General features: G+C 47.7%; 1 protein-coding gene across 3 annotated transcripts in view; it reads right to left on the bottom strand.

Annotated features, from left to right (window-relative positions):
• Positions 1 to 14,181: 14,181 nt before the first annotated feature.
• CFAP36 (cilia and flagella associated protein 36) overlaps positions 14,182 to 23,004 on the bottom strand; it is a 1,333,208-nt gene continuing 1,324,385 nt past the window's right edge. For 2 of the 3 annotated variants that reach the window (XM_069608062.1, XM_069608063.1), the window contains one exon: positions 14,277 to 14,543. In XM_069608062.1, the coding sequence (XP_069464163.1) occupies positions 14,460 to 14,543 (84 nt within the window). In that variant the 3' untranslated portion in view covers positions 14,277 to 14,459. Of the gene's footprint in view, positions 14,544 to 23,004 lie in introns of all 3 variants that reach the window. The other variant, XM_069608061.1, reaches the window with a different exon arrangement.

Below are 23,004 nucleotides of genomic sequence, written 5' to 3' on the forward strand. Positions count from 1 at the left end.
CTGAACGCCCATGTGGCGCTGGACCACTCTGACACCCTGTTTATTCGTTCACAAACAGCCTTTGTCTACTTTATCTTCTTATGGCTGCCGCTGCAACCTTGAGCCTAACACAAGCAGTTCTAATATCAGGTGCTTCCGACTCACCGGCTGTGTTGAACTCGCTCAGTTCCTTTTCCGCTGGAGTCAAGGATGGTACCTCGATTGCCACCATGTCTCCCCACCATGGCTATCAGTGAGGGAGGGTGTCATGTACCGCTGCCAACCGTTGCACCTCCGAACAGCTGCGATTCCCAGTCTTGCGTATCTTTCATTGGAGGCTCAGTGGATCTGAGTTGAAAAGGTCCCGGCCAACTCCCTCCTTGACATTCTTTCAGGTCCCGCCATCTTTCTCCTCCGTTTGAACTGCCATCCTGGAATCGCTGCTTCCTTGTGCGTTCGGCTTTGCTCGGAGTGTGCTCTGCCTTTTATTCCTATGGGGAAGGGAAAGGGTGGTCAAGCATGTGTAGTTGTCAGTAATTGCCTGACTCTGCCTGACCCTTGTGTTGGGACACGTCAGGTAAACAGACCTGGTTTTAGTCCATTGTCTGTCATGGTGTAAGAAAGGATTTGTGTCGGAAAAGGGGGGGGGGATTCTGAATATCCTACGGGGTAGGATGGGGTAAAGGGTATTATAAGGAAGTGGGTACTGTGTCTCACCCGTCAGTGTCCTACTTCCACTCCTCGAGGACCCCTCATCCAGGTGATCCTCCCGTACTGGTCCACCCCCAGGAACTGGATCCAATAGCGATGGCTGTGTCCTGTCCACCTGGATGACAGATCCCCAGGAGCTAACGGGTGAGACACCTTCAGGTTTCTCACATAACCTTCTTCCATGTGATGTAGCCACATTGGTTTCACAGGAGAACCGGGAAAAGAGATCTACATTTCCCTGATCTTTTCCTTTTCTGTGTTCCACAGTGAAATAGGGTTGTAGGTCTAGGCGTCACAATGGTGTGATGCCTAAAGTGTGTTAGTATGAAGATATTCACTAAGCAAACACACATCCTGTTAGATGCGTCTTGAGTGTCGTAAATTCAACCATGATGTTGGTGGTTTGTGTTGTGCGCAATGCAGGTAAGTGTGTGGATTTACACGGTGACGGCAGGGATGTTTGGCGAAAGTAGGCAGGTGCACAGGAAAAATGTTTGCAGTAGTATGTGCACATGTTTGTCACGTTTGACTTAAGTTTTCACTGACGTATTCACTTACGCAGATGTGTGTTCTACTGAGGAACAAGTTACTTACCTGTAACTGTGGTTTTCCAGCATGGGTCTGGCATGGATTGACATGCTCATGAATATTGCCTGTCAGGCTGGGAATCATCGGTAAAGAAAAAATCAGTTTTAATTTCGTTTCTTAATTGTCTTTCTACTAATAACCAATCACTGGTCTCTGGGTCATACTGCCCCCAGCCAATGACTGCCCTCTACCTAAGCCCCTCCTCTGGCAGCCCAGATTTGGTAGCACGTAAAGTGGCAGTAGGACCAAGAGAAGAACCACAGAGGGGTTGGAGGGAGGGTTCGCATGTGAATCCATGCCAGACCCATGCTGGAGAACAACAGTTACAGGTAAGTAACTTGTTACTTCTCCAGCATGGGGTCTGGCATGGATTCACATGCTCATGAATACAAGAATTCATAGCAGTACACACATGCACAACCACGGGAGGTGGCAAGGCTCAACATTAAGCATTTCAACAACTCAACATTAAGCATCTCTTACCTCCTCACCAGGCTCACCTTCAAGCGAACAGGTTGCGCAGCACTGCCTGGCCGACTCTGGACTCCTTCCTGGAATCCCCGTCGACGCAGTAGAATCTCGTGAAGGTGTGTGTCGACCTCCACGTAACAGCCCTGCAGATGTCCAGCAGGGGCACACCAGACAGGAACGCCGTGGCAGCAGCGATCGCTCTGATTTAATGGGCCCTCGGACGGCCAGGCAACGGTCGGTTTGCCAACTGGTGACAATGCATGATGCAGCCGGAGAGCCATCTGGAAATGGAAGCCTTTGAGAGGGCCTTCCCTTGGTTCACAGGTCCAAAGTTCACAAACAGCTGTGATGTCTTCCGAAAACTCTTTGTGCGGCCCACGTAGAACTTCAGCGCTCTAGCCACATCCAGCAAGTGCAAAGTCCTCTCAGCTGGCGACGGGAAGAAAACCGGTAACACCAAGTGCTCGTTGAGATGGAAGTCCGACGGCACCTTGGGCATGAATGAGGGGTGCGTTGTTAGGGAGAATTCTCTGTTTAGGCTGAATTTCCTAACCTAGTGAGTCCCCCAGCAGCTTTGCTGGATTTTTGGGGTTTATTTTTTTCTCCTGCCAAGAGTGAGACTCTTTTACCCTCACTCTTGGGCATGATTTGAGTGTGTTTCTTTGACTCTAGATGTGTTTAATGGGCTATGGGGTCTTTTACTCCATAGAGCTTCATGTGTTTTTGTGATGTGTGTTACACAGCACCCTCAGTGCAGTAACACAGGGGTGTCATAGTGACCCCCCAGTATAGACTCCATACCCTGGGACTGACTACTGTCTCCCAGGGCATGTAAAGTCACCATTGACTTTACTAGTCTTGAATTCTGAACAGAACCAGTACAAACCATCATATTGTGGACGTACTGGCTGGGGCAATTCAATTGCCCCGGGGTCTGTTAGTCGAGGGGGCACGTCTCCGTCCCCCCTGATCAAGTTTTGGCTGGTGGCAGTGGATACTACATTTTATATTCAACCGCAAATATTTCTCTATGGGATTTTCCCATTGTTCGAGGCTACTATCTTTATTTATTTAATTACGATAGCCTCGAACATACCGCCAGTTTATTTAATTATTTTTAATTCTCCGGTTGGTATTTTTTTGCCAAAACTCGGTTCTAAAATGGCGTTTGTATTCTCTTCTGTGACTCCAACCCAAGTGGAGCCCTTTGTTCCACTTTTTTGGCGGGCTTCTCCACAGAAGCCATCCAAAGTGGTGCCACTCTGTCTGGGGTACTTAGGAGGGGTGAAGGGGAATTTAGGCACCCTGGACTAAGTTGCCTAGGCAACTCAAGTCGCACTCCGTCCTGATTGGCCCAAGTGGTGAGCCGGCCGGCTCACCACTTAGCATGTTTGAGTGACAGCTAGGCTGAGTGAATGGGGGTTTTCTGCATAAAAGCAGGGCTTTGCGGGACTGGAACTTCAGACTTCAGAAGTCGCCACAGGACCTAGGAATCCGACGAGAGAGAAGCTGAGCTGACCTGCCACGACGACACCACCACCGGTGGAGCCCTGCTGGACCGTCTCACCACTTTTCCCAATGACAGAGGAGATCTCCCGCCGGAGAGTCTTCTTCCTTTGACTGGTGGGGATAACCAGTTTCACCGTCTTTTCGCCTTCCCGACGCATCTCGTGGCCGCCTTGCCTGTGCTAAGCACCCCGGCAACCGGAATACCACGTTTTTCCACGACCATGAAATAAAGGGTAATACCTTTAACCGGAAAACTCTGCGGCTGGTTTCTTCCCTGGCAGTGCAATGAACTTCATCTTTCCTCCAAGTCGAGATCTTCTCTTCCCCTGGACGACAACGAGACTTACACCCGCTGCCAGGAACACCTGCCACCGCTGGAGGATCCTTCCCACTTAAGGTAGCGTGTCCCGCCTGGCTTCCCTTGCCACCGACTGTACGGGGTAGATTTAGCCCCCGGCTTTCGAACCTGGGTTAGCCTGGGACACCCTGGCTAAACTTTCTTGAGCCTCTCTAAACTCTTTTCGAACTCCCTGCAAGACTTTCTAAGCCTAGTGTAACTGTGTGATCTTGGGCGCATTTGTGCTCTGCTCTCTCTAAGAGTGGGCCCAGCCTATGGACTTTGGCTCACCAGTGACTTTTGCTCTTCTGCCTTGCTAATAGTGTTCCTAAATCTTAGAGTGGTGTACCTTTCCATATTCTGTCTTTTTCCCTCCCTTCTTCATAAACTTATTGGAGTGCCATCTATAGTTAAGCACTCACCTCTGTATGGAAATAAGTGGTGTTAACTAAGACTAATCTGATAAGGAATAAGGGTTGTACATATTATAATAGTAACTGTGTTTAGAGTGTTTTACAATAAGAGTGCTGGAGTGTTTCAAACAGTGTATTTTTAAATAAATAATTATATACTTTGATACCAAAGCTCTGGTCAGTGTTTGCTTGTGTTATTGTGTCTGAGTGCCTATTGTGTATACTTTGCATACTGCCTAACTCTTCTTGAGGGAAGTCTGACTGCTCAGCCACAGCTACCAGGTAAATCTGGGTGGTACAGACTGCTACCAAGTGGGTTTACTGCTAACACCTGTAGTCCTAAATCTTTTGCAGTGTTCCCAAAGGGAACTGCACAGGTTTCTGCCTAACATGCGTCCTCAGCACTACCCTCGTCCCGTGGAATGTCAGGTATGGAGGTTTACAGGAGAGGGCCTGGATCTCTCCCACTCGTTGTGCGGAGGTGATGGCCACAAGAAACGCTGTCTTCCATGATAGGAACTTCAACGGTGCCGAATGCAGAGGCTTGAATGGCGGCCCCCATGAGCCTAGTCAGCACCACGTTGAGCTCCCACGCCGGGGCCAGAGCCTTCACCCGCGGGAATGAGTGGAAGAGTCCTTTTATGAACACGTTTACCAGGCGGTGCAATCATAGCGAGGACCGCCCCGGAGTTCTGGTGCCGGAGCGGGAGATGGCAGCCAGATGGATTTTGATGGAGGCATGCGCCAGCCCCGCCTTGGCCAGCGACAGTAAGTACGGCAGCACTTGAGGGGCCGTAATCCGCAGAGGGTTAATCTTCTGTGCACAGCACCAGAGAACCTCTTCCATTTGTGTCCATAGCACTTGAGAGTCGAGGACGCCCTGGCCTTTGCAAGCACTTCTTTGCAGTCCGCTGGGATATATTAGCCTCCAAACTCTAGTGCTGCAGGAGCCAGACCTGCAGGTTCAGCGATCCAGGGTCGTGGTGGAGGATGGGGTCTCCTTTCCTGGTGAGAAGATCTGCGTCCGCCGGTTGCTTGAATGGGGGGGGGGGGGGGGGGGGGGGACGCTGACATGTCCAGAAGGTCCAGGAACCATATCTGCCTCGGCCACGGGGGTGCGACAAGGATCATCCTGCACCGGGACCGTCCGAGTTGACTGATGAGTCGCAGAAGCAATGGCGGGAACGTATACAGGAACAGGCCGTCCTAGGGGAATGAAAAGGCATCGCCCATGCTCCTCGGCTGGGCAAACCTGCTGACGAACCTCCAGCAGTTGGCATTCATTGCCGTCGCTAAAAGTTCTATCTGGGGATTGCCCCATCGTCAGAATGGGAGATCCACTTGATCCTGCCGTAGTTCCCACTCGTGGCATGAGCGCGGCTCCCTGCTGAGTGAGTCAGCGATGGTGTTCTTTATTCCTGCCAGATGGAAGGGTACCAGAACATCCCTTGGGCAACGGCCCCGTGCCACAGATCCTGCGCTTCCTTGGATAGCGCTAGGGATCTGGTGCCCCCTGCTTCCTGATGTAGAACATTGTGGTTGTGTTGTCTGTGAAGACCCTTACCACCTTGCCTTTGAGGGACGGAAGGAATGACCTGAGGGCCCAAAACACGGCTCAGAGCTCCAGGACGTTAATGTGTAGAGACCTCTCCTCTGGCAGCCAAAGGCCTCTTCCGTGGAGATCTCGGGTGTGCGCTCCCCATCCTTCCAGGGAGGCGTCCGTCATCACCGTTTCCTGATGTGCCGGGGTCTGGAAGTCCATGTCCGCCGCTAGATGCGCGCGGGTGCCCCACCACAGGATCGCTTGGCGGAAAGTCTTGTTGAGGGAGATCCTGTCTTCGAAGCTTCCCGCTGCTTGCATCCAACGGGCGTCGAGGAACTCCTGCAGTGGATGCATCCGCAACCTGCACAGGCACATGAGGTAGATGCACAGTGACATCATGCCAAGCAGGGATTTGATGGACCTCACCCTGGCCACTTCCATGGTCAACAGCCGTTGTACCTTTCCCAGGATGGCTTTCGTCCTCTCCTCCAACGGAGAAGCCAACCACGCCACTGTGTCGAATCTGGTTCCCAGGAACAGGGCTTTCTGTGACGGTACAAGGTGGGGCTTTGCGAAGTTGATCGAGAATCCCAGTTCTATGGGCAGGCAGACGGTCTTCGCTGTGTGATCGACTGTGAGTTCTCTTGACTTTGCTCGGATGAGCCAATCGTCCAGATAGGGGTATATGTGGATCCCCTGCAGGCGCAGCCGTGCCGCCACCGGGGCCAGTCAATTGGTGAAGACCCTTGGTGCCAACTTCAACCCAAAGGGTAGTGCCTTGAACTGATAGTGTCGCCCTTAGACCAAGAATCGCAGGAACATTCATTGTCCTTTGAGTATGGGGATGTGGAAGTAAGCGTCCTCCAATTCCAGCTGTTAGGCAGAATCCTGTGCAGTGCCCTTAGGGACCACTACACACAATTAAGACTACAGGTGGCAATACAAGTTTTATCTTTGGTACAAGCCTGTACTACTAAGTTATAGTGGTAGCAGAGCAGCCAGGCTTATCTCAAGAGTATATGATCAGTAGCAGAGATTACACAAAGGGACCACAATTACTGTGACTCAAGCAAACACTGACTCAAGGTTTCAGGTAAAAAATAGAAGTACATTTATTTTTAAACCATCAGTTATAAACACAAAACCTCTATTAAACTTTAAACAAAACCACACAAATATACTACAACTAACCAATTCACTTTGTACAGTAAGTCTCAAGGTAAGTACCCTGTGTTTGAATGAACCGGGGTTATGAACAAAACACAATACCGCGGATATTGTTGTGATCACTTTTTGACAGTTCGGTCTAATAAATAAATGCGTATCCGTGACATGAAATCCTACCGGGGCAAAAACACACTTAGCACCTGAGATACCCAGAGGGAGTTGGAGGCAAAAATCACAGGCAATATTTAGGTTAGGCAGACAGTATCGAGAAACACTCAGAAACAGGAGTTCAAAAGTCAAAGGGTCGGAGCCAGGTTTAGATGACACCGGAGGCCTGTGCCGAAGATCACACCGTTAGACAGTTCACGATTCCATATAGCCCAAGAGTACTTGAATATTGTCAATGTTCGGAAGCAAAAGTTAAAAGAAGGAGGGAAGACAAGGACAAGCCTTGGAGATGAAGAAAAGGGGCTCACCCAGTTTCCTCGAGTAGAACACAGCACCTTATTTCCACGATGCAGCTGGAGCCCTGGCAGTTGTTTCCCGCAGACCCACGGTTCCTGGAGCTTTGTTGTGAAGGGAGAAGTCTGAAGGGGGTTTGCACCGCATAGGGATGAAGCCGGCAGCAGCGACAACAAAAAGGTGTGCTCCTTAAAAACAGGAGAGGCTCAGCAGGTGGCTATCCGGACCACTACAGCAGTGTGCAGCGATTTCGACCACGGCAGAGATCTCTGGCTGAAGATGAGCTGGTTATCCCTACCAGGCTCAAGGGAAGAAGACTCCGGACTGGATCTTCTCAGTTGTCGAAGGGTAGATAGCTCAGGACTGCAGCAGGGCTTCACCGGGACGGGGTAGTTGCAGCAGCTGTCGTTCTCTCCGCTTCTCTTCGGTTCCTTGTAGTTCCCGAGGCGACTCTGACTTCTAGCCCAAGAGACCTGCCTTTTATGCGCCAGCCGGGACAACCACATCAGCCAATCATGGCAAAGTGCGACTTGGGTTTCCTAGGATACCCTGTGCAGGGGGTGACTACACCCCTCCCTCACATTCAGCCCACCTAGACACCCAGGCGCCTTGAGGAGGGCTTCTCTGCAGAAGCCCGCCAAAAAGACGGTGAACAAAGAAGGCGAACCTAGTTTGCCGCGCAAAGTAAAACACAAGAAGGACTTTAACAAAAAGAAATGTCGAATAAACCCAACCGGAGCCAAAAGAAAGACGATTTGGTCAAGCGGGTTTATGTTCGAGGCTAATATAATAGCCAAGAACAGTACCACGTTTATCGAATATAATTGCGGTAGAAAAGTTAGGGTAGATACCACTGCCACCTGCCAAATCTAAATGTTAAAAGAGCAAAACAATGCTCAGGGAGGTACAGACAGAAAAGGGGTACCGATTAGCCCTTTCCAGTACTCCATGTAAGATGGGGTATACTGGGACTGTGGTAAAAATGACTATGTAAAGTAAATGGCAACTTTACCTTTCTCTGGGGACAGTAGTCAGCCCCAGCGAAATGGAGTCAGAGGGAAGTCCAAAAGACAACCCTGGGCTACTACACGGAGGGTGCGGTGTAACCCATTCAAGAACAGGGGCACCTGGAGTGGTGTGCTCCAGTGCCCAAGATCACACAATTAGGCCAAAACACATGTAAGAGTGGAAAAAGATGTACACTCTTACCAGGTGGAAAAATAAACTCCAGAAATCCAGCAAAGCTGCTAGGGGGACTCACTAGCCCTAGAAGGAGAATTTTCCTTAACACTAGCGACGACAGGAAATCGCCCTCTTCCAGCTGTCCCAGTACATGCTGAAGGGTGACCATCCGGAAATTCTGGGACTTGATGTATTTGTTGAGGTGGCGAAAGTCCAGGATGGGTCGCAAGCTGCCGTTCTTCTTTCGGACGAGGAAGTACTGTGAGTTCTATGGCTCCCTTTCGTAGCATCGCTCGTACCGGCAGAAGTTGCTGTGGGACGTGGTTTTCCTTCCTAGCCACAGGTGGTAGACGGGGACACCTTTTTTGAAATTCCAGAGTGTGCCTGTGGGCCAGGGCATCTAGCACCCAACGGTCGGTGGAGATTGACTCCCACACGCTAACAAATTTCAGGTGGGGGCCCGACCTCACAGCCAGTTCAGTCCTGTTTCGTCGTGGCCTTGCCGCTTCTGCCTCCTTGGCGATGACGACGGGATCCTCTGGCCTTGCCATGTCCTCTGCAGGCTTCCTGCGACGAGGAGCGGGCCACTTGTAGGTACGAGGAGCGGGCCGCTTGGCGGTATGAGGAACTGCCGCCGAATCCTTTGAAGGCACCTTGCGACTTGCCTCCGGAGGTCCAAAAGGGCGGCCGTTGTTGGAGAGAACCCAAGGCCCGGGCTGTCTCGGTGTCCGCCTTGATGGCCTGCAGAGAATCGTCCACTGTCTTGCCGAACAGGTTGTTCCCGTCAAAGGGCATGTCCAGTACCCTGGTCTGCACGTCCTGATGGAAATCGGTGGCCTTGATCCAACCACGCCAGCAAAGGCAAATGCTATTGCCCATCTGGCGAAAGCCAGTGTCGGGGATGTCGGTGGCCACCGTGATGGCGTGGTCCGAAGCCACCTCGCCTTCTTGAAAGATTTCCAGGGCCTCTGCCCTCTTGTCGTCTGTAAGGAGGTCCAGGAGGGGAGCGATCTTAAATCACAGCTCCCTGTCGTAGCATGCAATGATCGTGAGGGCGTTGGCCGCTTTAACCGACGAGATGACCTGTCGTCCCATGGCCTCCAGCTTCTTCCCCTCGCCGTCCAGTGGGGAAGTGGAAGTTAATGCCGCCATCCCCGCTGATTCCTTCTTGGCCGCTGCGGAGACCGCCGAATCCGGGGACGGTTATGCTCTGAGGCACACAGGGGTGGAGTCCGGGACCTGGTATTTCTTCTCGTACCGATCCCTCTTAGCTGGAGTCGTGGACGGGTTCTTCAGTAGCGCCAGTCCTTCATCCCAGATGTCGTCCAGTAATGGGACTGTAAGGACAGTCTTCCTCCAATTTCGTCGGGGGGGGGGGGGCCCGGGCAGGAGGTGATAGGAGATCTGTCCCATCGTCACCACCGTCGTCGTCCGTTCCCGTCTCATCCCTTCGTGGAGGGGAAGGAGGTGAAGGCTGGAAAGGAAGGGGAGGATGGATTCGCCTCCGCTTGTTCGGTGGGCTTCCCAACTTCCAGGTGCCGCTGGATCGTCCGCTCGGGGTAAGGGCAACCTTGTCTGTATCTCCGTATACAGGGCCTGGATAACCATCAGGATTGCTCCTGAGTGTCCTGTGGCATAGGCACCTGTTGCAACGGGAGCGACGGCTGGGGAGTAGGGTCCTCCGTCTCCTCCATGGTCCGCGGCTCGTCGGCTCCACCGTCGCTTTCTACGTCCGCTTCGTCGGGATCCCTCCCGTAGGACCGGACTTCCTCGAACTTCTTGTCCAGGATCTTTGCGACGCCAAAGGGTGGTGTCTGTGTCCGTTAAGGCTACTGTGCCCCCCCTTTCTCCACCCGGGGTTCACGGGGGTCTTATCGATGGGCTGGATTCCCTCCGGGGGTGGCAGGGGAACTCTAGGCCCGGAAGTCGTCTCCACTTGGGTAGCCTCCACAGGCTTTGCCAGTGCCACGACGATACCTTCAATCGAGGCCTTAGCTGGGTGAATCAGGGCCTTCATGACTTTGGGTGCGCCTGAGGCCTACACACCTTGGGGGAAGGGTCTCTGCCTCGCTCCCCCTCGGCTGCCGCCTTCAGGATCGACCGGGGCTTCTCCCGAAGCTTACCCGGGTTCTCCGACTTCCTCTTCACTGAGCCAGAGCACTGGCTCGAAGTTGATGGCGTCAGTGACATCGCGCCCTGCCTGGCAGCAAAGAGCCCGAAACATCGCCGCTCCCGGTGCCTGCAGACTCGCAGTACCTTGCCTTTTGTTGGGCCCCCTTCGCCGGAGCACCCTCAAAGGTCTTAGAAGACCGCTTGGACGACTTCTTCTCACCTGCTGTTGGGTTCTTCCCCCTCCAGCCAGTTGTTGAGTCGAGTACGACAATCCTTCATTGTCCGTTCGGACATATTCTTACAAAACGCACAGTCCTTCTCCACGATGCGATTTGTCGTTGTGAAGGCAGTAGAGGCACTGAGAGTGCTCACCTTCCTTGAAGACATTCTGTAATCTGCATCCAGGGCAGCTCCTGAACAGCTTGAATCCAGGCATTGTGTTTCCTTTGTCCTGGGCCATGTCCACGCGGGGTAGGCCTCAAAGATCTTCCGGAATCCTCCAAGAAGCGAAAACTCGATGAAAATCCGCCCTTGAGGGGCGTAGAAAATTCCGGAAAGGGTCCCCGTTAATCGGAAGTAGATTTGGTGGAGCGTCAGGCTCGATTGACCGAAAAAAAAAATAAGAGTAATCTCTTCGAAAAATCGCAAAATGCAGTAAAAGCTCGAGAGCTATAGCACAAGGACTCCCAACACTTAAAGTGCAGTAAAAATCTGAAGATGGCTGCCAGAGGAGGGGCTTAGGTAGAGGGCAGTCATTGGCTGGGGGCAGTATGACCAAGAGACCAGTGATTGGTTATTAGTAGAAAGACAGTTCAGAAATAAAACTGAAACTGATTTTTTTCTTTACCAAGGATTCCCAGCCTGATGACAGGGAATATGCATGTGAATCCATGCCAGACCCCATGCTGGAGAACGGAAGTTACGCTGGGTATTTCTGGATGTACTTGCTTTTTATTGGTGAATCAGGTTTGACTTAAATTCGATTTTGTGCTCAGTGTAAGTACTGCCAGATTTCTGTGTCTGACTTTGTAAATTTGTTGATTTGGAGGTCATTTACACTGCAGGCACGCCTAAATAACTTTTATCATAACTCGCACACAAAAAAGTCTTAGTTACTACATTTGGCCCCTCTCAATTTCTGGTGATTTTTCGTAATGATACCCAAAAAAAAAAAAGAATTGAACAAGTACATAAAAGTATTCATATTATAACTTGGAGAACCTTTAATTGGTATTTTTTAAAAAGCTATTAAACAGAACAATAAATTGCAATTTTTCAAATGTTTTTTTATTGGACTCTTTTTCAAAGGTTCTTATTAACACTCGAGGTATGGGACAGCTTTAAGGGGTGATGTGGAGGCTGTCACAAAAATCAAATTGACATTTTCACAAATAATCAAAATTTAACAACATAAAAAACACAATTGGAACACATTCATGTATTTCAATATAATACACTGACACAAAATAATATATACAATGAAAAAGTACTTAAAAACATCTTACAATTCCAAAACCTTAAAAAAACAGGAAATTATTTGAAAAGAGTTTACGGTAAACGAAAAACCCATAAAAGTCTACAAACAGAAATAATAACGTTTAAAACATTAAAATATATTATCAATACATTTAAAAAATATATTATAGGTAACCTTAACTCGCCCATAAACCAAAAAACATGTTTTTTAAAATAATAAATACAATTTTATGCATACAAAGAAATCATTTTTTATAAAGTAAAAGTATTCAAAAGTTAAATGTACACCGCTAATGCACCCTGAAAGCATAACATTTTTATAATACAGAAAAACGACTTAATTAAAAACATTATACAGAAAGCTCTCAACTTGCTCACCAAGAGGGACTGGCTATGCAAAGCTAGAGAGCTCTATGAAATTGAAAGCCTCACAGCAGCACTCCAGGAAACCCACACCCACATTGACATGCAGTGGCTCCCCTTCCTTGAGTACTGGGAGGCAAACGCTGCGACCCCACAAGCTGACCATCAAGCACCCATTGCAAGCTCCGCAGACAGGTAGGCATGGCCCTATAGGAAGACCCGGTGCCAACTGATTCCCACAGACATACTAGCACAAATAGTGATGTGAAGCCCCTTCAACACACACCAGAGTATACTCCTGCGAATGTCCCGTCACTTTATTACCGAGGATAATCCCAGAATCATCAGCAAATCCCAGCTACTAGTTTATGCGTTGCGCAAAAGGGTGGTGTGGAGGGAGGTGGGTGGGCGGGCGGGCAGTAGGGTTCTTTTTGGGTTCTCCTTTCTTTTACTCTTTTCCTTAGACCATATTCATTCTTTTTCTTCTTTTTTCTATCTTGCATCACAAATGTTCAATTGTTAAAATGTGTTATCGATCCTGTTACTGCTCCCCCTTGAGGGGGATCCAATGTCATGTATGTACAGTTGAGCGTGGATCTGAATAAAAACATTTTTTTTTAAAACATTATATTTTACGCATATACAACACTTCTATTTAAACATACTCAGCGCATATTTTACATAAAGTATCTAACAGCAAAATAAAAAATCACTATATAAACATGTTATAATTTGCATTACAAAAATAAAAAAATACATTTTATAATTACAAATATATAATTCAGTAACAATAAACATGACAAAATTGAAGTACACAAACAAAACATACAACAAAAAATGACAATATAATAAACACTATTTAGTGACATTTATTTAAACAAATAACGTCAATATATGCACAACTTAAACAATTTACAAACTTAGTAAGAAACTATAATAGTCATACTTTACATAAACACGAATACAAACATGCAATTTCTACTAAAAAATAATTACAAATTCAAAATGTAAATAGTAACAAAATCAGTCCAAATATATACATTAAAAAACAAAAATCAATAAAAAAACATTTAAAATTTTTAGCAAACAAATTACATCACTTTTACTGTAAAAATGTTACATGCTAAATATTAAAAAACAAAAGCAGAGTGAGTCAAAGTTACCATGATATTTGATTTAAATGTATTTTTTCAAATATTGATAATATATTTGTGTTATTACCTTAACATTATTTTCTCTAATGTTTGTAGACTGTTTTTGTTGGCTTAACCTTAAACTGTTTTGTGAAAAAACATTTTTTTAAATGATACACACACGGAAACGCACATACACCTCATTTTGAACTAAAAGTAGCTCCTGCTCATTGGATGATGCCCTCTTCTCAGGAACTACTTTTAGCTCCTGCCTGTGACTTCTTTGTTTCGCTCCCTGAGGAAAATAGTTTAAATTTAATAAGAAAATATTTTGTACTTCAAATTTTAAAAAATATGGGTCAAACATCTGCATTTGTTCAGCACATCTGCCTTCAATCCCAGAACAATAATGATATGGAAAGAGCTGCAGTTCAAAGTGTCCTAAAATGCCTTTTATAATTGAAGAAGTCATTACTTTATATTTTATTCTGTCTGTTTCTCTTTCTATTGATTGGCCCTAAGATTTAGATAGTGGGTATCAGCAGGAATATATAAGCAACCAGGTTTGTCGTCTGACTCTTACGTATAACCCTTTTCTGTTTATCCATATGCAGAAAAAATGTATGTCTTATATTTGATTCCAAATGCTGTTCATTCCTGTTCCGAAGCTTAATTTAATACAGACTTTACTAGCAAAGATAGACTCTTGTCTTGAAGTTCAACAATCCGAAAAAATAAAAAATCCATACATTTATTAATGGGATTCAATAAATGTAAATTATGTTTTGCATTTAAAATTGTAAAATAAACCGGAATGACAGAGGACAAAAAACCTTTGTGGTAAAGTATATTTCCAATAAGCGAAGAAAGCTTTAAAATGTGATTGGAGAACACTGGCTTATTTTTTCTGCAGAGTAACACAGGTGCAAGTTTAGATCAAACGTTTGGTTTAATTAAAATCGAACAAGGGAGAGTGACTTATCCACACACCAGCAATGAGCATTATTAAAATATCATTTATTAATCACTTCTTCTTTAAGTTTTTCAGCTAGGTGCCTTCTCTTCTGCAAGTTATTCTTTTCTTCTTCTGTCATCTCCTAAAATTTTAAGAAATACAGAATTCAAATAATTTCAGAGTGCCTCATTGTATCATTGCGATCAATAGTTATTCATTGCACTATTTATTAGTAAGCATACAGCAACTGTTTTGGCATTGCAAATATAGTGGCACAGGTATGCCCGGTGCCAACAATTCATTTGATCAAACCAGGGCAGAAAACCATACTATGCAACAGTTGACCAAGGTTTGGGTAGTCACAGCTGTATAGATGTTTGACCTATAACATTAGTAATTGCCATGCAGACTTTCAAGACATCTGATTTCCAATAATGGAATACATTACGGGACAGAACAGAGAAGAAGGTAATTTACAAGTAATATTGGCCCAGCTGGACATCTCCTCTGCAGACTCCTTAACTTTGAAATGCCCAGCCAGAAGCTGTGACCTCAGAAAATGTTCAATCACACCCATTTGGTGCCACAAATACCCACCATACCACAAGGGCATCCTTGTGCCCCCCAACAAAAGTGCAAGTGTCCAGGAAGTAAGTGCCACTGCCCGCCCTGAGCCCAACTGTTACCCAGATACATTGTAGTAAAGGAGTACTGGGAGCATTTTGAGAGGCGTAGGGTATGCAGATGAGGAATCTGCAGAGAAGATGTATCTATCAGAACCAGCATTATCAGTATGGTATGTAACTTTGTCTTCTAATGAATACAATCTCCTCTGCAGATGCCTCGCCTTTCAAAGACTGCTGGCAACATATGACAAGGAGTAGTTTCAGATGCACTCAAAAGAACGGAAAGAGATCTCAACAAAAGAAGTACTATATTATAGATCTACCAAACAAGAGCCTCCGGCCTAACATCTGAACCCAAGCAGTAGTACTTGCTAATGTGTGCAGAGTTGACCAAGTCACTGCCCTTCAGATCTCCTGGAAAGGAAACAATCCTAAGAAAGCAGTCATTGCTGCACAAACTCCGGTAGAATGTACCACAATCCCTTCCAGAAGAGACTTGTGCACTACCGCCCAGCAAAGGCTTATGCAAGTAACAATCTACAGGAGATGTTCTGCTTATACACAGTCAGCCCCCCTGGTGCATGTCAAAAAGCCACAAATAGCTGCCTGGCTATCCATTATTCATCTGACCTGCTGATGCAATGGCTCAAAATCCTTCTTGAATTTAGAAGGTACAGCCTCTTCTCCGCCTTCCTAGTGTATGGAAGGTGAAGGAAAGCCAGAAGATGTATCGCCCGGTTGATGTGAAAATTACTTATCAATTGTGGTAAAAGGGATGCATTTTCCAGAAATGTCACCTTTTCCTTGGCAAAGACAGTATAACATATGTCAGTTGACTGGGCCTGCAGCTTAGTTACTCGTCTTCCTGAAGCAATGGACACCATAAAAACTGTTTTCAATGTTGATAAAAACGTAGTCACAGCCACAAATACGCCAAACCCAGATTCTGTTCACACTTCACCAAGAGATACAGTGTCAGTAGGCAACAGATCACCAGCCTCTTAAAGAACTGGGACAATATGGGGGTATGAAAGAAAGACCTTGCACATGAAGATAGGCAATGTAGCCAGGTAACCTTTCACCGTAGAGACTTGCAGACCGGACACAGTGAAATATAGCACCCTATCCCTCAATGCAATAAAAGGATTGATATGCTGCCAATAACAACATCTGTAAACGTGCAACCACATACAGGGGTATGGCTTCCTTGCAGTCTGCCACCTAGCACCAACCGCATGATCAAGAACATCTTTATTGAGATTATCTCAATAAAACACAGATATTCAGAAGCCAGGCGTAAAGCTGAAGGCATCCCCAGGTCTGGATGAAAAATTACACCTGGCTCCTTCATCAGCAGGTCTATGTCCTCCCTCTGAGATGTTTATTATGGTCTCTATTTCTCCACACTATATTGTGTTGTCTGTAGTGGTAGGCCACCTTCCCTTTATTGTACCTAGTATGACTATGTAGTAAGAATTGGCCTTCGTGTATGCCCGTAGATGCTTACAATTCAGTAAAGCCTAGCATCTTGTCTTCGCTCCTCATGTCCCCTATTGTGGCTATACCACAGGACTCCCAGTGTGCCTGCACTCCAGCCCGTAGACCCAGTTTGTCTGACATTACTGCCGCCAATGCTATCTGTGGCGATATTGGGTCCCCGATTCCCATTGTCCTACAGGTCCTCTGTCATACTTGTATGCCTAATGCTACTAGCTGCGGGTGAGCATGCAACTCCTACGGGGCAACCCATATCAGGTCTCTCAAGTGTAGCTTTTTAATTGCCGGCTATAGGAGCGTAGTGTCCGCTGTGGGGTAGTCAGCCATCCAGTTCACTACATACTGCAATTGACTCGCTAGGAAGTACAGTTCAAAATTGGGGATCATCAACCCCCCTGCACATATGGTCTCTGCAACGTGCTGAATGTTATATGGAACATTGCCAAAGCAATGTATCAGCCTTTGCAGTGCTACCATTTGTAGTAGGGCCGCTCTACCAACCACAGACAAAGGCAACCTCCCCCAGACTTGGTCAACCCCTCTTCTTGCCTTTATAGTATTGTGCTTGTGTTCTTGCTTGGGATCGTGATATATATTTAGCCCCAAATATCTGAAGGAGGACCTACTCCACGCCAGGGGTAGGACCGGCATCTCTGTGTTGCCCTTTACCGCTAACCCTGCCAGCGGGAATAGGCAGGATTTATTCTGGTTTATGCCTATCCCAGTAACTTTGTTAAAGTTGTCCAGTACCTCCAACACATACTGCAGATTCTCTTAAGGGTTTTGTAGGTTTAGTAGCGTCTGCGTACATGCTTCACTATATAAATGCCTATTCCCGCTTCACTAAACTCCTGCCTTAGGAACGCTGACATGGGTTCCATCGTAATTATATACAGAATCAGGGACAATGGGCAGACCTGTCTAGTCCCCTTCTGCGGCTCCCGTCTGTCTAAGTGGCGCCAGTTCTGACCCTCCCCTTTGTTTGGTGTATATTAGCTTAACCCATTTCATATAGCGCGGTCCAAATCCTATTCTCGTTATTGTAGCATAGAGCCAGTCCCAGTGCACCGAGTCAAATGCTTTAGTTGCATCTAACGAGGCCACTGCATAATATTCCTTCCTATCTTTAGTGCCGTTTATGACATGATGTAGCCTTCTCAAGTTCCAGGAGATGTTCCTCCCTGGGACGTAACCTGTTTGATCGGGGTGTGTGATCTTTGCAATCACTTTCCGTAGCCTACCCGCTAGTATTGCTTTGACTCATCTAAAAGTGTTTGCTACAGGCATGCTGGCAGCACTGGTGCGTGAGCAATCTCGGGGCACTTACTGAAGTAAACATACAACCATTTGTTGCTCCTTACTGTTTTCCCTGAAATGCTCACCTTCTTCAACACTATGGGAGCCAGTCTTACATAATGTGTTTCCTGAGTACATGTAATTTAAAGAATCTTTTCGCTGTTCCTGCACTTCCTGTCCACACTGCGACCCACCCGCCCACAGGAAGTGTCAGCCAGTGCCCGAGGTGAGGCAGGACCCAAACTTTGAGGAGATCCTGTCATAATCTCCTTTAGCAGATATTGCCACACCATTACATCACAAGTGGATATCTGCACTGAAAACATTGAAATAGTTAAATAGGGGTTTGTAGGATCCACATTCTGTTGCACCCTTGTTTGGTTTAAGGAGTGAAATAATTAAGGCCTCTCTCATAGTTCATGGGAGTATCCCTACTTCATATGCTTCATTATATACTCTCGCTAGGATTGGCGCCAGGGTACTGGCGAATTCTTTGTAATATTCACCAGGCAAACCGTCCGTGCCTGGAGATTTGCCCGATGTGGCCAAGACATCCTCTGTGGTTATGGGCTCTTCTAGCAAGCTTATTTGCTGATCATCTAAGTGTGGCAGGGTGATAAGCTCCAGCGCTTCCAATAGCTCGTCTTCCGTGTTTTCATGGGAGTCCTGATACAGTTCGTTGTAATATTCCTGAAATGCCATATTGACCCTCGCTTGTAAGTTTACTACTTTATCTGCAGCTGTTTGGATAGAATATTTTGGGGCTTTTTCATCATCACACCTGCACAGCCAAGCTAACATCCTACCTGGTTATCTCCTTGTGCATAGCTGCTCTCCACGTATTTAGCATAATGAATTTTGGCCAGCCTGTCCCATTAGGTCAGGCATTTCTGCCTCAGTCTGATCTCTTCATCCAAGTGATTTCCCCCCTTCACTATTCTTCCTTTCCATTTGGAAATTTTTGTTTCTGTTTTTTCTATTTCTGCAGTGATGGTTTTCCAAACTCCCTCCGTCTTGGCAATCATCACCCACCTGTTCACCATCTTGTACGTTTCCCATAGCATGGCCACTTGTTTGTCACTGCCTTCATTAACTTCCAGGAACTCTATAGTGCATTGCCTTATATGGTCTCTGAATGCTGTGTCCAGCAGCGCTTTTCTCCTGAGTCTCCAGCTGGGTATAGGCGGTCTCGGGGCAGTAATATCCCATTTTATTAAGAGTGTGGCGTGGTCGGAAAGGACTCTAGCCAAGTATTCCGCCTCTACAAATTCTGTCCTGTGTTCCTCTAAAGTGAACAGGTAGTCTAATCTTGTGTATACTTTGTGCGGTGAAGAATAATGAGAGTAGTCCCTGACTGTGATGCTGGAAATGCATCGGAGGGACAGGGCCTCTGTATCCTTGTCCTTTACTGCCTTTTTATCGTGTGTTCTGTCGTGTTTTCCACGCAGGCGTTCATGTGGGACTCCTGGCAGTGCAGCTCTCTCTCTTTTGGTTTGGTGAACAGACCCATGGGATAACCTTAGGGCACCCATGGGTGGGGGATACAACCCTGTGCCCCTAGTGTATGTTTTTGGGCACCTGTGAGTGGCCCGCAGAGCAGGGTATGGGCTGGTGGCAGCTCCATCCTGAATTTGACAGGTGCGCAGAGTATTCTCCATTTTGAGATACCCAGGCCCTGCCACTGGAATCAGTTGATTCCTGATGGAAAACAAGATGGCCCCTGTGGCCTCTTGCTTTCTATTGCCGGTTACTTTGTTTTCCCAAAGTCCTGGGAAGCCCTGACTGTGTCCCTTTCCCCTGACTGGCTGTTGGGCAGAAGTTCCATATATGGTGTTGTTGTGAAGTCCAGTCCAGAATGGCTGGAGCCTTCCCAGTGATTTAGGTTGTGGGTATGCCCTGTGGGTGGGACTTGGGTGAACGGAGTGTGTGACCAATATGCACTTCTTGTTGTGGCTTTCTGGTTTCTGGTATGAGAGACAAAGACTGAGACAGCCCTGCCCGAAACTGGCCTGAATGCAGTGTGTAGTGTTGAATGGCTGGGTACTTGTCCCACTCCACATTCCTTGTTGTGAGTGTCTGAGAGGGAGGAGGATGGCCTGAATGCACTGTGTGCCTGATTGGCTGACTGCCTGAATGCCCTTCTGTATGATTGCCTGCTGCGTGTGACCCAGCAGTGTGGATGGGAGTCAGGATGGTATATCTGGGGACCTCTCACCACTAGAAATTGTTCAGAAGCTGTGTCTACACTTGAAGAGTAACTGGAACTGCTGATCCTCGACGCCCAGCTGGAAGAAGAAGACTTGCTGTTGCATTTGCTTCGACCTGATCTGAAAGCTGCCGAATACGTCGAAGACTGATCCGAGAGAGGACCTGGTAAGGCGCCCTCTTCCCGTGCTCCGAGGGACCATCGAGCACCGCTAACCTTCGCCGAAGCTCCCTGGAAGTCAGACCCTCGAAAGGCTGCCGGCCCGAGACGGGACCGCTGAGGAGAACAAAGCAAAGCACCCGGACTTCGCCGCTGTCGAAGTCCATTGCCGTCGACCAGGGTTCGCAGGTTTGTGTAACCGCTGGAGGCCCGTCGAAGTTGTGTTGCGCAGCCGTGGGGACCACTTGACGCTGTGCCGCCGACGACCGGAGCCGCCCGCTCCTTTGCCTAAGAACATTTGAATCGAAGGACTCCCTTGTCCGCAACGTCGACCGCTTTGTCCCGCTGGAGAAAGTCGAGGACGACCAACGCGCTGAGGAGATCAGTGTTAGGCAGAAACCTGTGCCGTTCCCTTATAGACCACTGCAAAAGGCTTAAGACTACAGGTGTTGGCAGTAAACCCAATTGGTAGCAGTCTGTAACACCCAGATTTCTCTCAAGAAGAGTTAGACCGTATATAGAGTATACAAGATAGGTACCGAAATACAGTAGCACAAGCAAACACTGACCAGAGCTTTGGTAACAAAGTATATAATTATTTATTTAAAGACACACTTAGAAACACTCTAGCACTAATATTATAAGTAGGTTCAAAAACACAGTCACCATTATCATATGTACATCCCTTATTAGACAAGTCTTAGTTAACACCACTTATTTCCAGACAGAGGTGAGCGCTTAACTAAAGATGGCACTCCAATAAGTTTAAGAAAAAAAGAGGGAAAAGGCAGAAATTAGGAACAGCACACAACACAATCCTTCAGAAGCACTCAGCAAGGCAGGAAAGTCAAAGTCTACTTGTGAGCAAAAAGTTCAGAGGCCAGGCTCCCTCTTGGAGAGAGCAGAACACCAATGCACCCAAGATCACACAGTTTAAAAGGCTTGGAAGGTCTTGCATAGAGTTCAGGAAGGAATCAGTTCAGTTTAGAAAAGTTCAGTTAGCCAGCCTAGGGCCAACCCAAGTGGTAAGTTGAGGCTTTAAGAGTCACCCCACACAGACCGTTGCGAGGGAGGCCAGGCAGACACAGTACCTTTAAAGTGGAGAGGATCCTCCAGCGGGGGCAGTTGTTCCTGGCAGCGGGTGCAAGTCGCGGCGTCTAGAGGAAGGGATGATCTCGACGTGGAGGAAGGCTGAAGGTCGTTGCACTGCCAGGGAAGAAACCAGCCGCAGAGTCCTCCGGTTAAAAGGTACTACCCTTTTATTCGCGCTAGTGGAGAAAACGTGGTATCCCGGTTGCCGGGGTGCTTGGCACAGGCAAGGCGGCCATGAGATGATCTGGGAAGGCGAAAAGGCGGGCAAACTGGTTAACCCCACCAGTCAAAGGAAGAAGACTCTTCGGGATGAAGATCTCCTCTGTCGTCGGGAAAAGTGGTGAGACGGTTCAGCAGGGCTCCACCGGTGGTGTCGTTGTTGCAGGTCAGCTCAGCTTCTCCCTCTTCGGATTCTTTGGTCCTGTGGCGACGTCTGAAGTCCCAGTCCCCAAGGCCCTGCTTTTATGCAGAAAACCCCCATTCATCAGTCCTAGCTGTCATTCAAACATGCTAAGTGGTGGGCCAATCACACAAGAGTGCGACTTGAGTTGCCGAGGCAACTCAGTCCAGGGTGCCTAAACCCCCTCCCACACCCCCTGTGGTACCCAGACAGAGTGGCACCACTTTTGGAGGCTTTTGTGGAGAAGTCCGCCAAAAAGTGGAACAAAGGGCTCGACATGGGTTGGAGTCACAGAAGCAAACACAAACGCCATTTTGGAACCGAGTTTTGGCAAAAAATACCAACCAGTGAATTTATATTAATTTAATAAACCGACGGTATGTTCGAGGCTATATTAAAAAGTGGTAGTCTCGAACAATGTGAAAATCCCATAGGAATATATTTGCGGTTGAATATAAAAAGTAGTATCCACTGCCACCAGCCAAAACTCAGTCGGGGGGGGGGACTGGACAGTGCCCCCTCGAACAACAGACCCCGGGGCAATCGAATTGCCCCGACCAGTACGTCCACAATATGATGGTTTGTACTGGTTCTGTTCACAATTTAAGACTAGTAAAGCCAATGGTGACTTTACATGCCCTGGGAGACAGTAGTCAGTCCCAGGGTACGGAGTCTAGGTTTGGGGGTCGCTACGACACCCCTGGGTTACTGCACAGAGGGTGCTGTGTAACCCACATACCAAAAACACATGAAGCCCTATGGGGTAAAGGACCCCATAGCCCATAAAACACATACAAAGTCAAAGGAACACCTCAAATCATGTCTAAGAGTGGGAGAAAAAGAATCTCACTCTTAGCAGGAGAAAAAAATAAACCCCATAAATCCAGCAAAGCTGCTGGGGGACTCACTAGGTTTGGGAAATTAGCCTTAACAGAGAATTCTCCCTAACCAAAGTCGAGGACGACCAACGCGCCGAGGAGAATCCGCTGGTGGGTTTACCGCCACCTAAAGGCCACAAAGACTTCAACGACTCGACGCCCTTGTTGGGCCACAGTTCTTCTGAAACTCTTTGCGGTCCTGAACAATCCAGCGCCGAGGTGCCCCACACACTTCATCCTCACAGGACGTCGCTGACGAGCACATCCTGGATCGACGTCGTGGTCTCGGCACCCTTGAACTTCTCATCGATGCCGTCGACGCCAAGTTCACCATCTTCGACGCCTCTCGACGATCCGTGGCTCCTGCTTTAAAGGGAGTCACTCAAGAAGGATCCTTTGACGCGTCTTCGAAGAACTCTACTCCACCAGGTACATTGGGGGGGGGGGGG

The sequence above is a fragment of the Ambystoma mexicanum genome, chromosome 4q (assembly GCF_040938575.1).
Source record: "Ambystoma mexicanum isolate Mex_15411 chromosome 4q, UKY_AmexF1_1, whole genome shotgun sequence".
NCBI classification, from domain to species: domain Eukaryota; kingdom Metazoa; phylum Chordata; class Amphibia; order Caudata; family Ambystomatidae; genus Ambystoma; species Ambystoma mexicanum.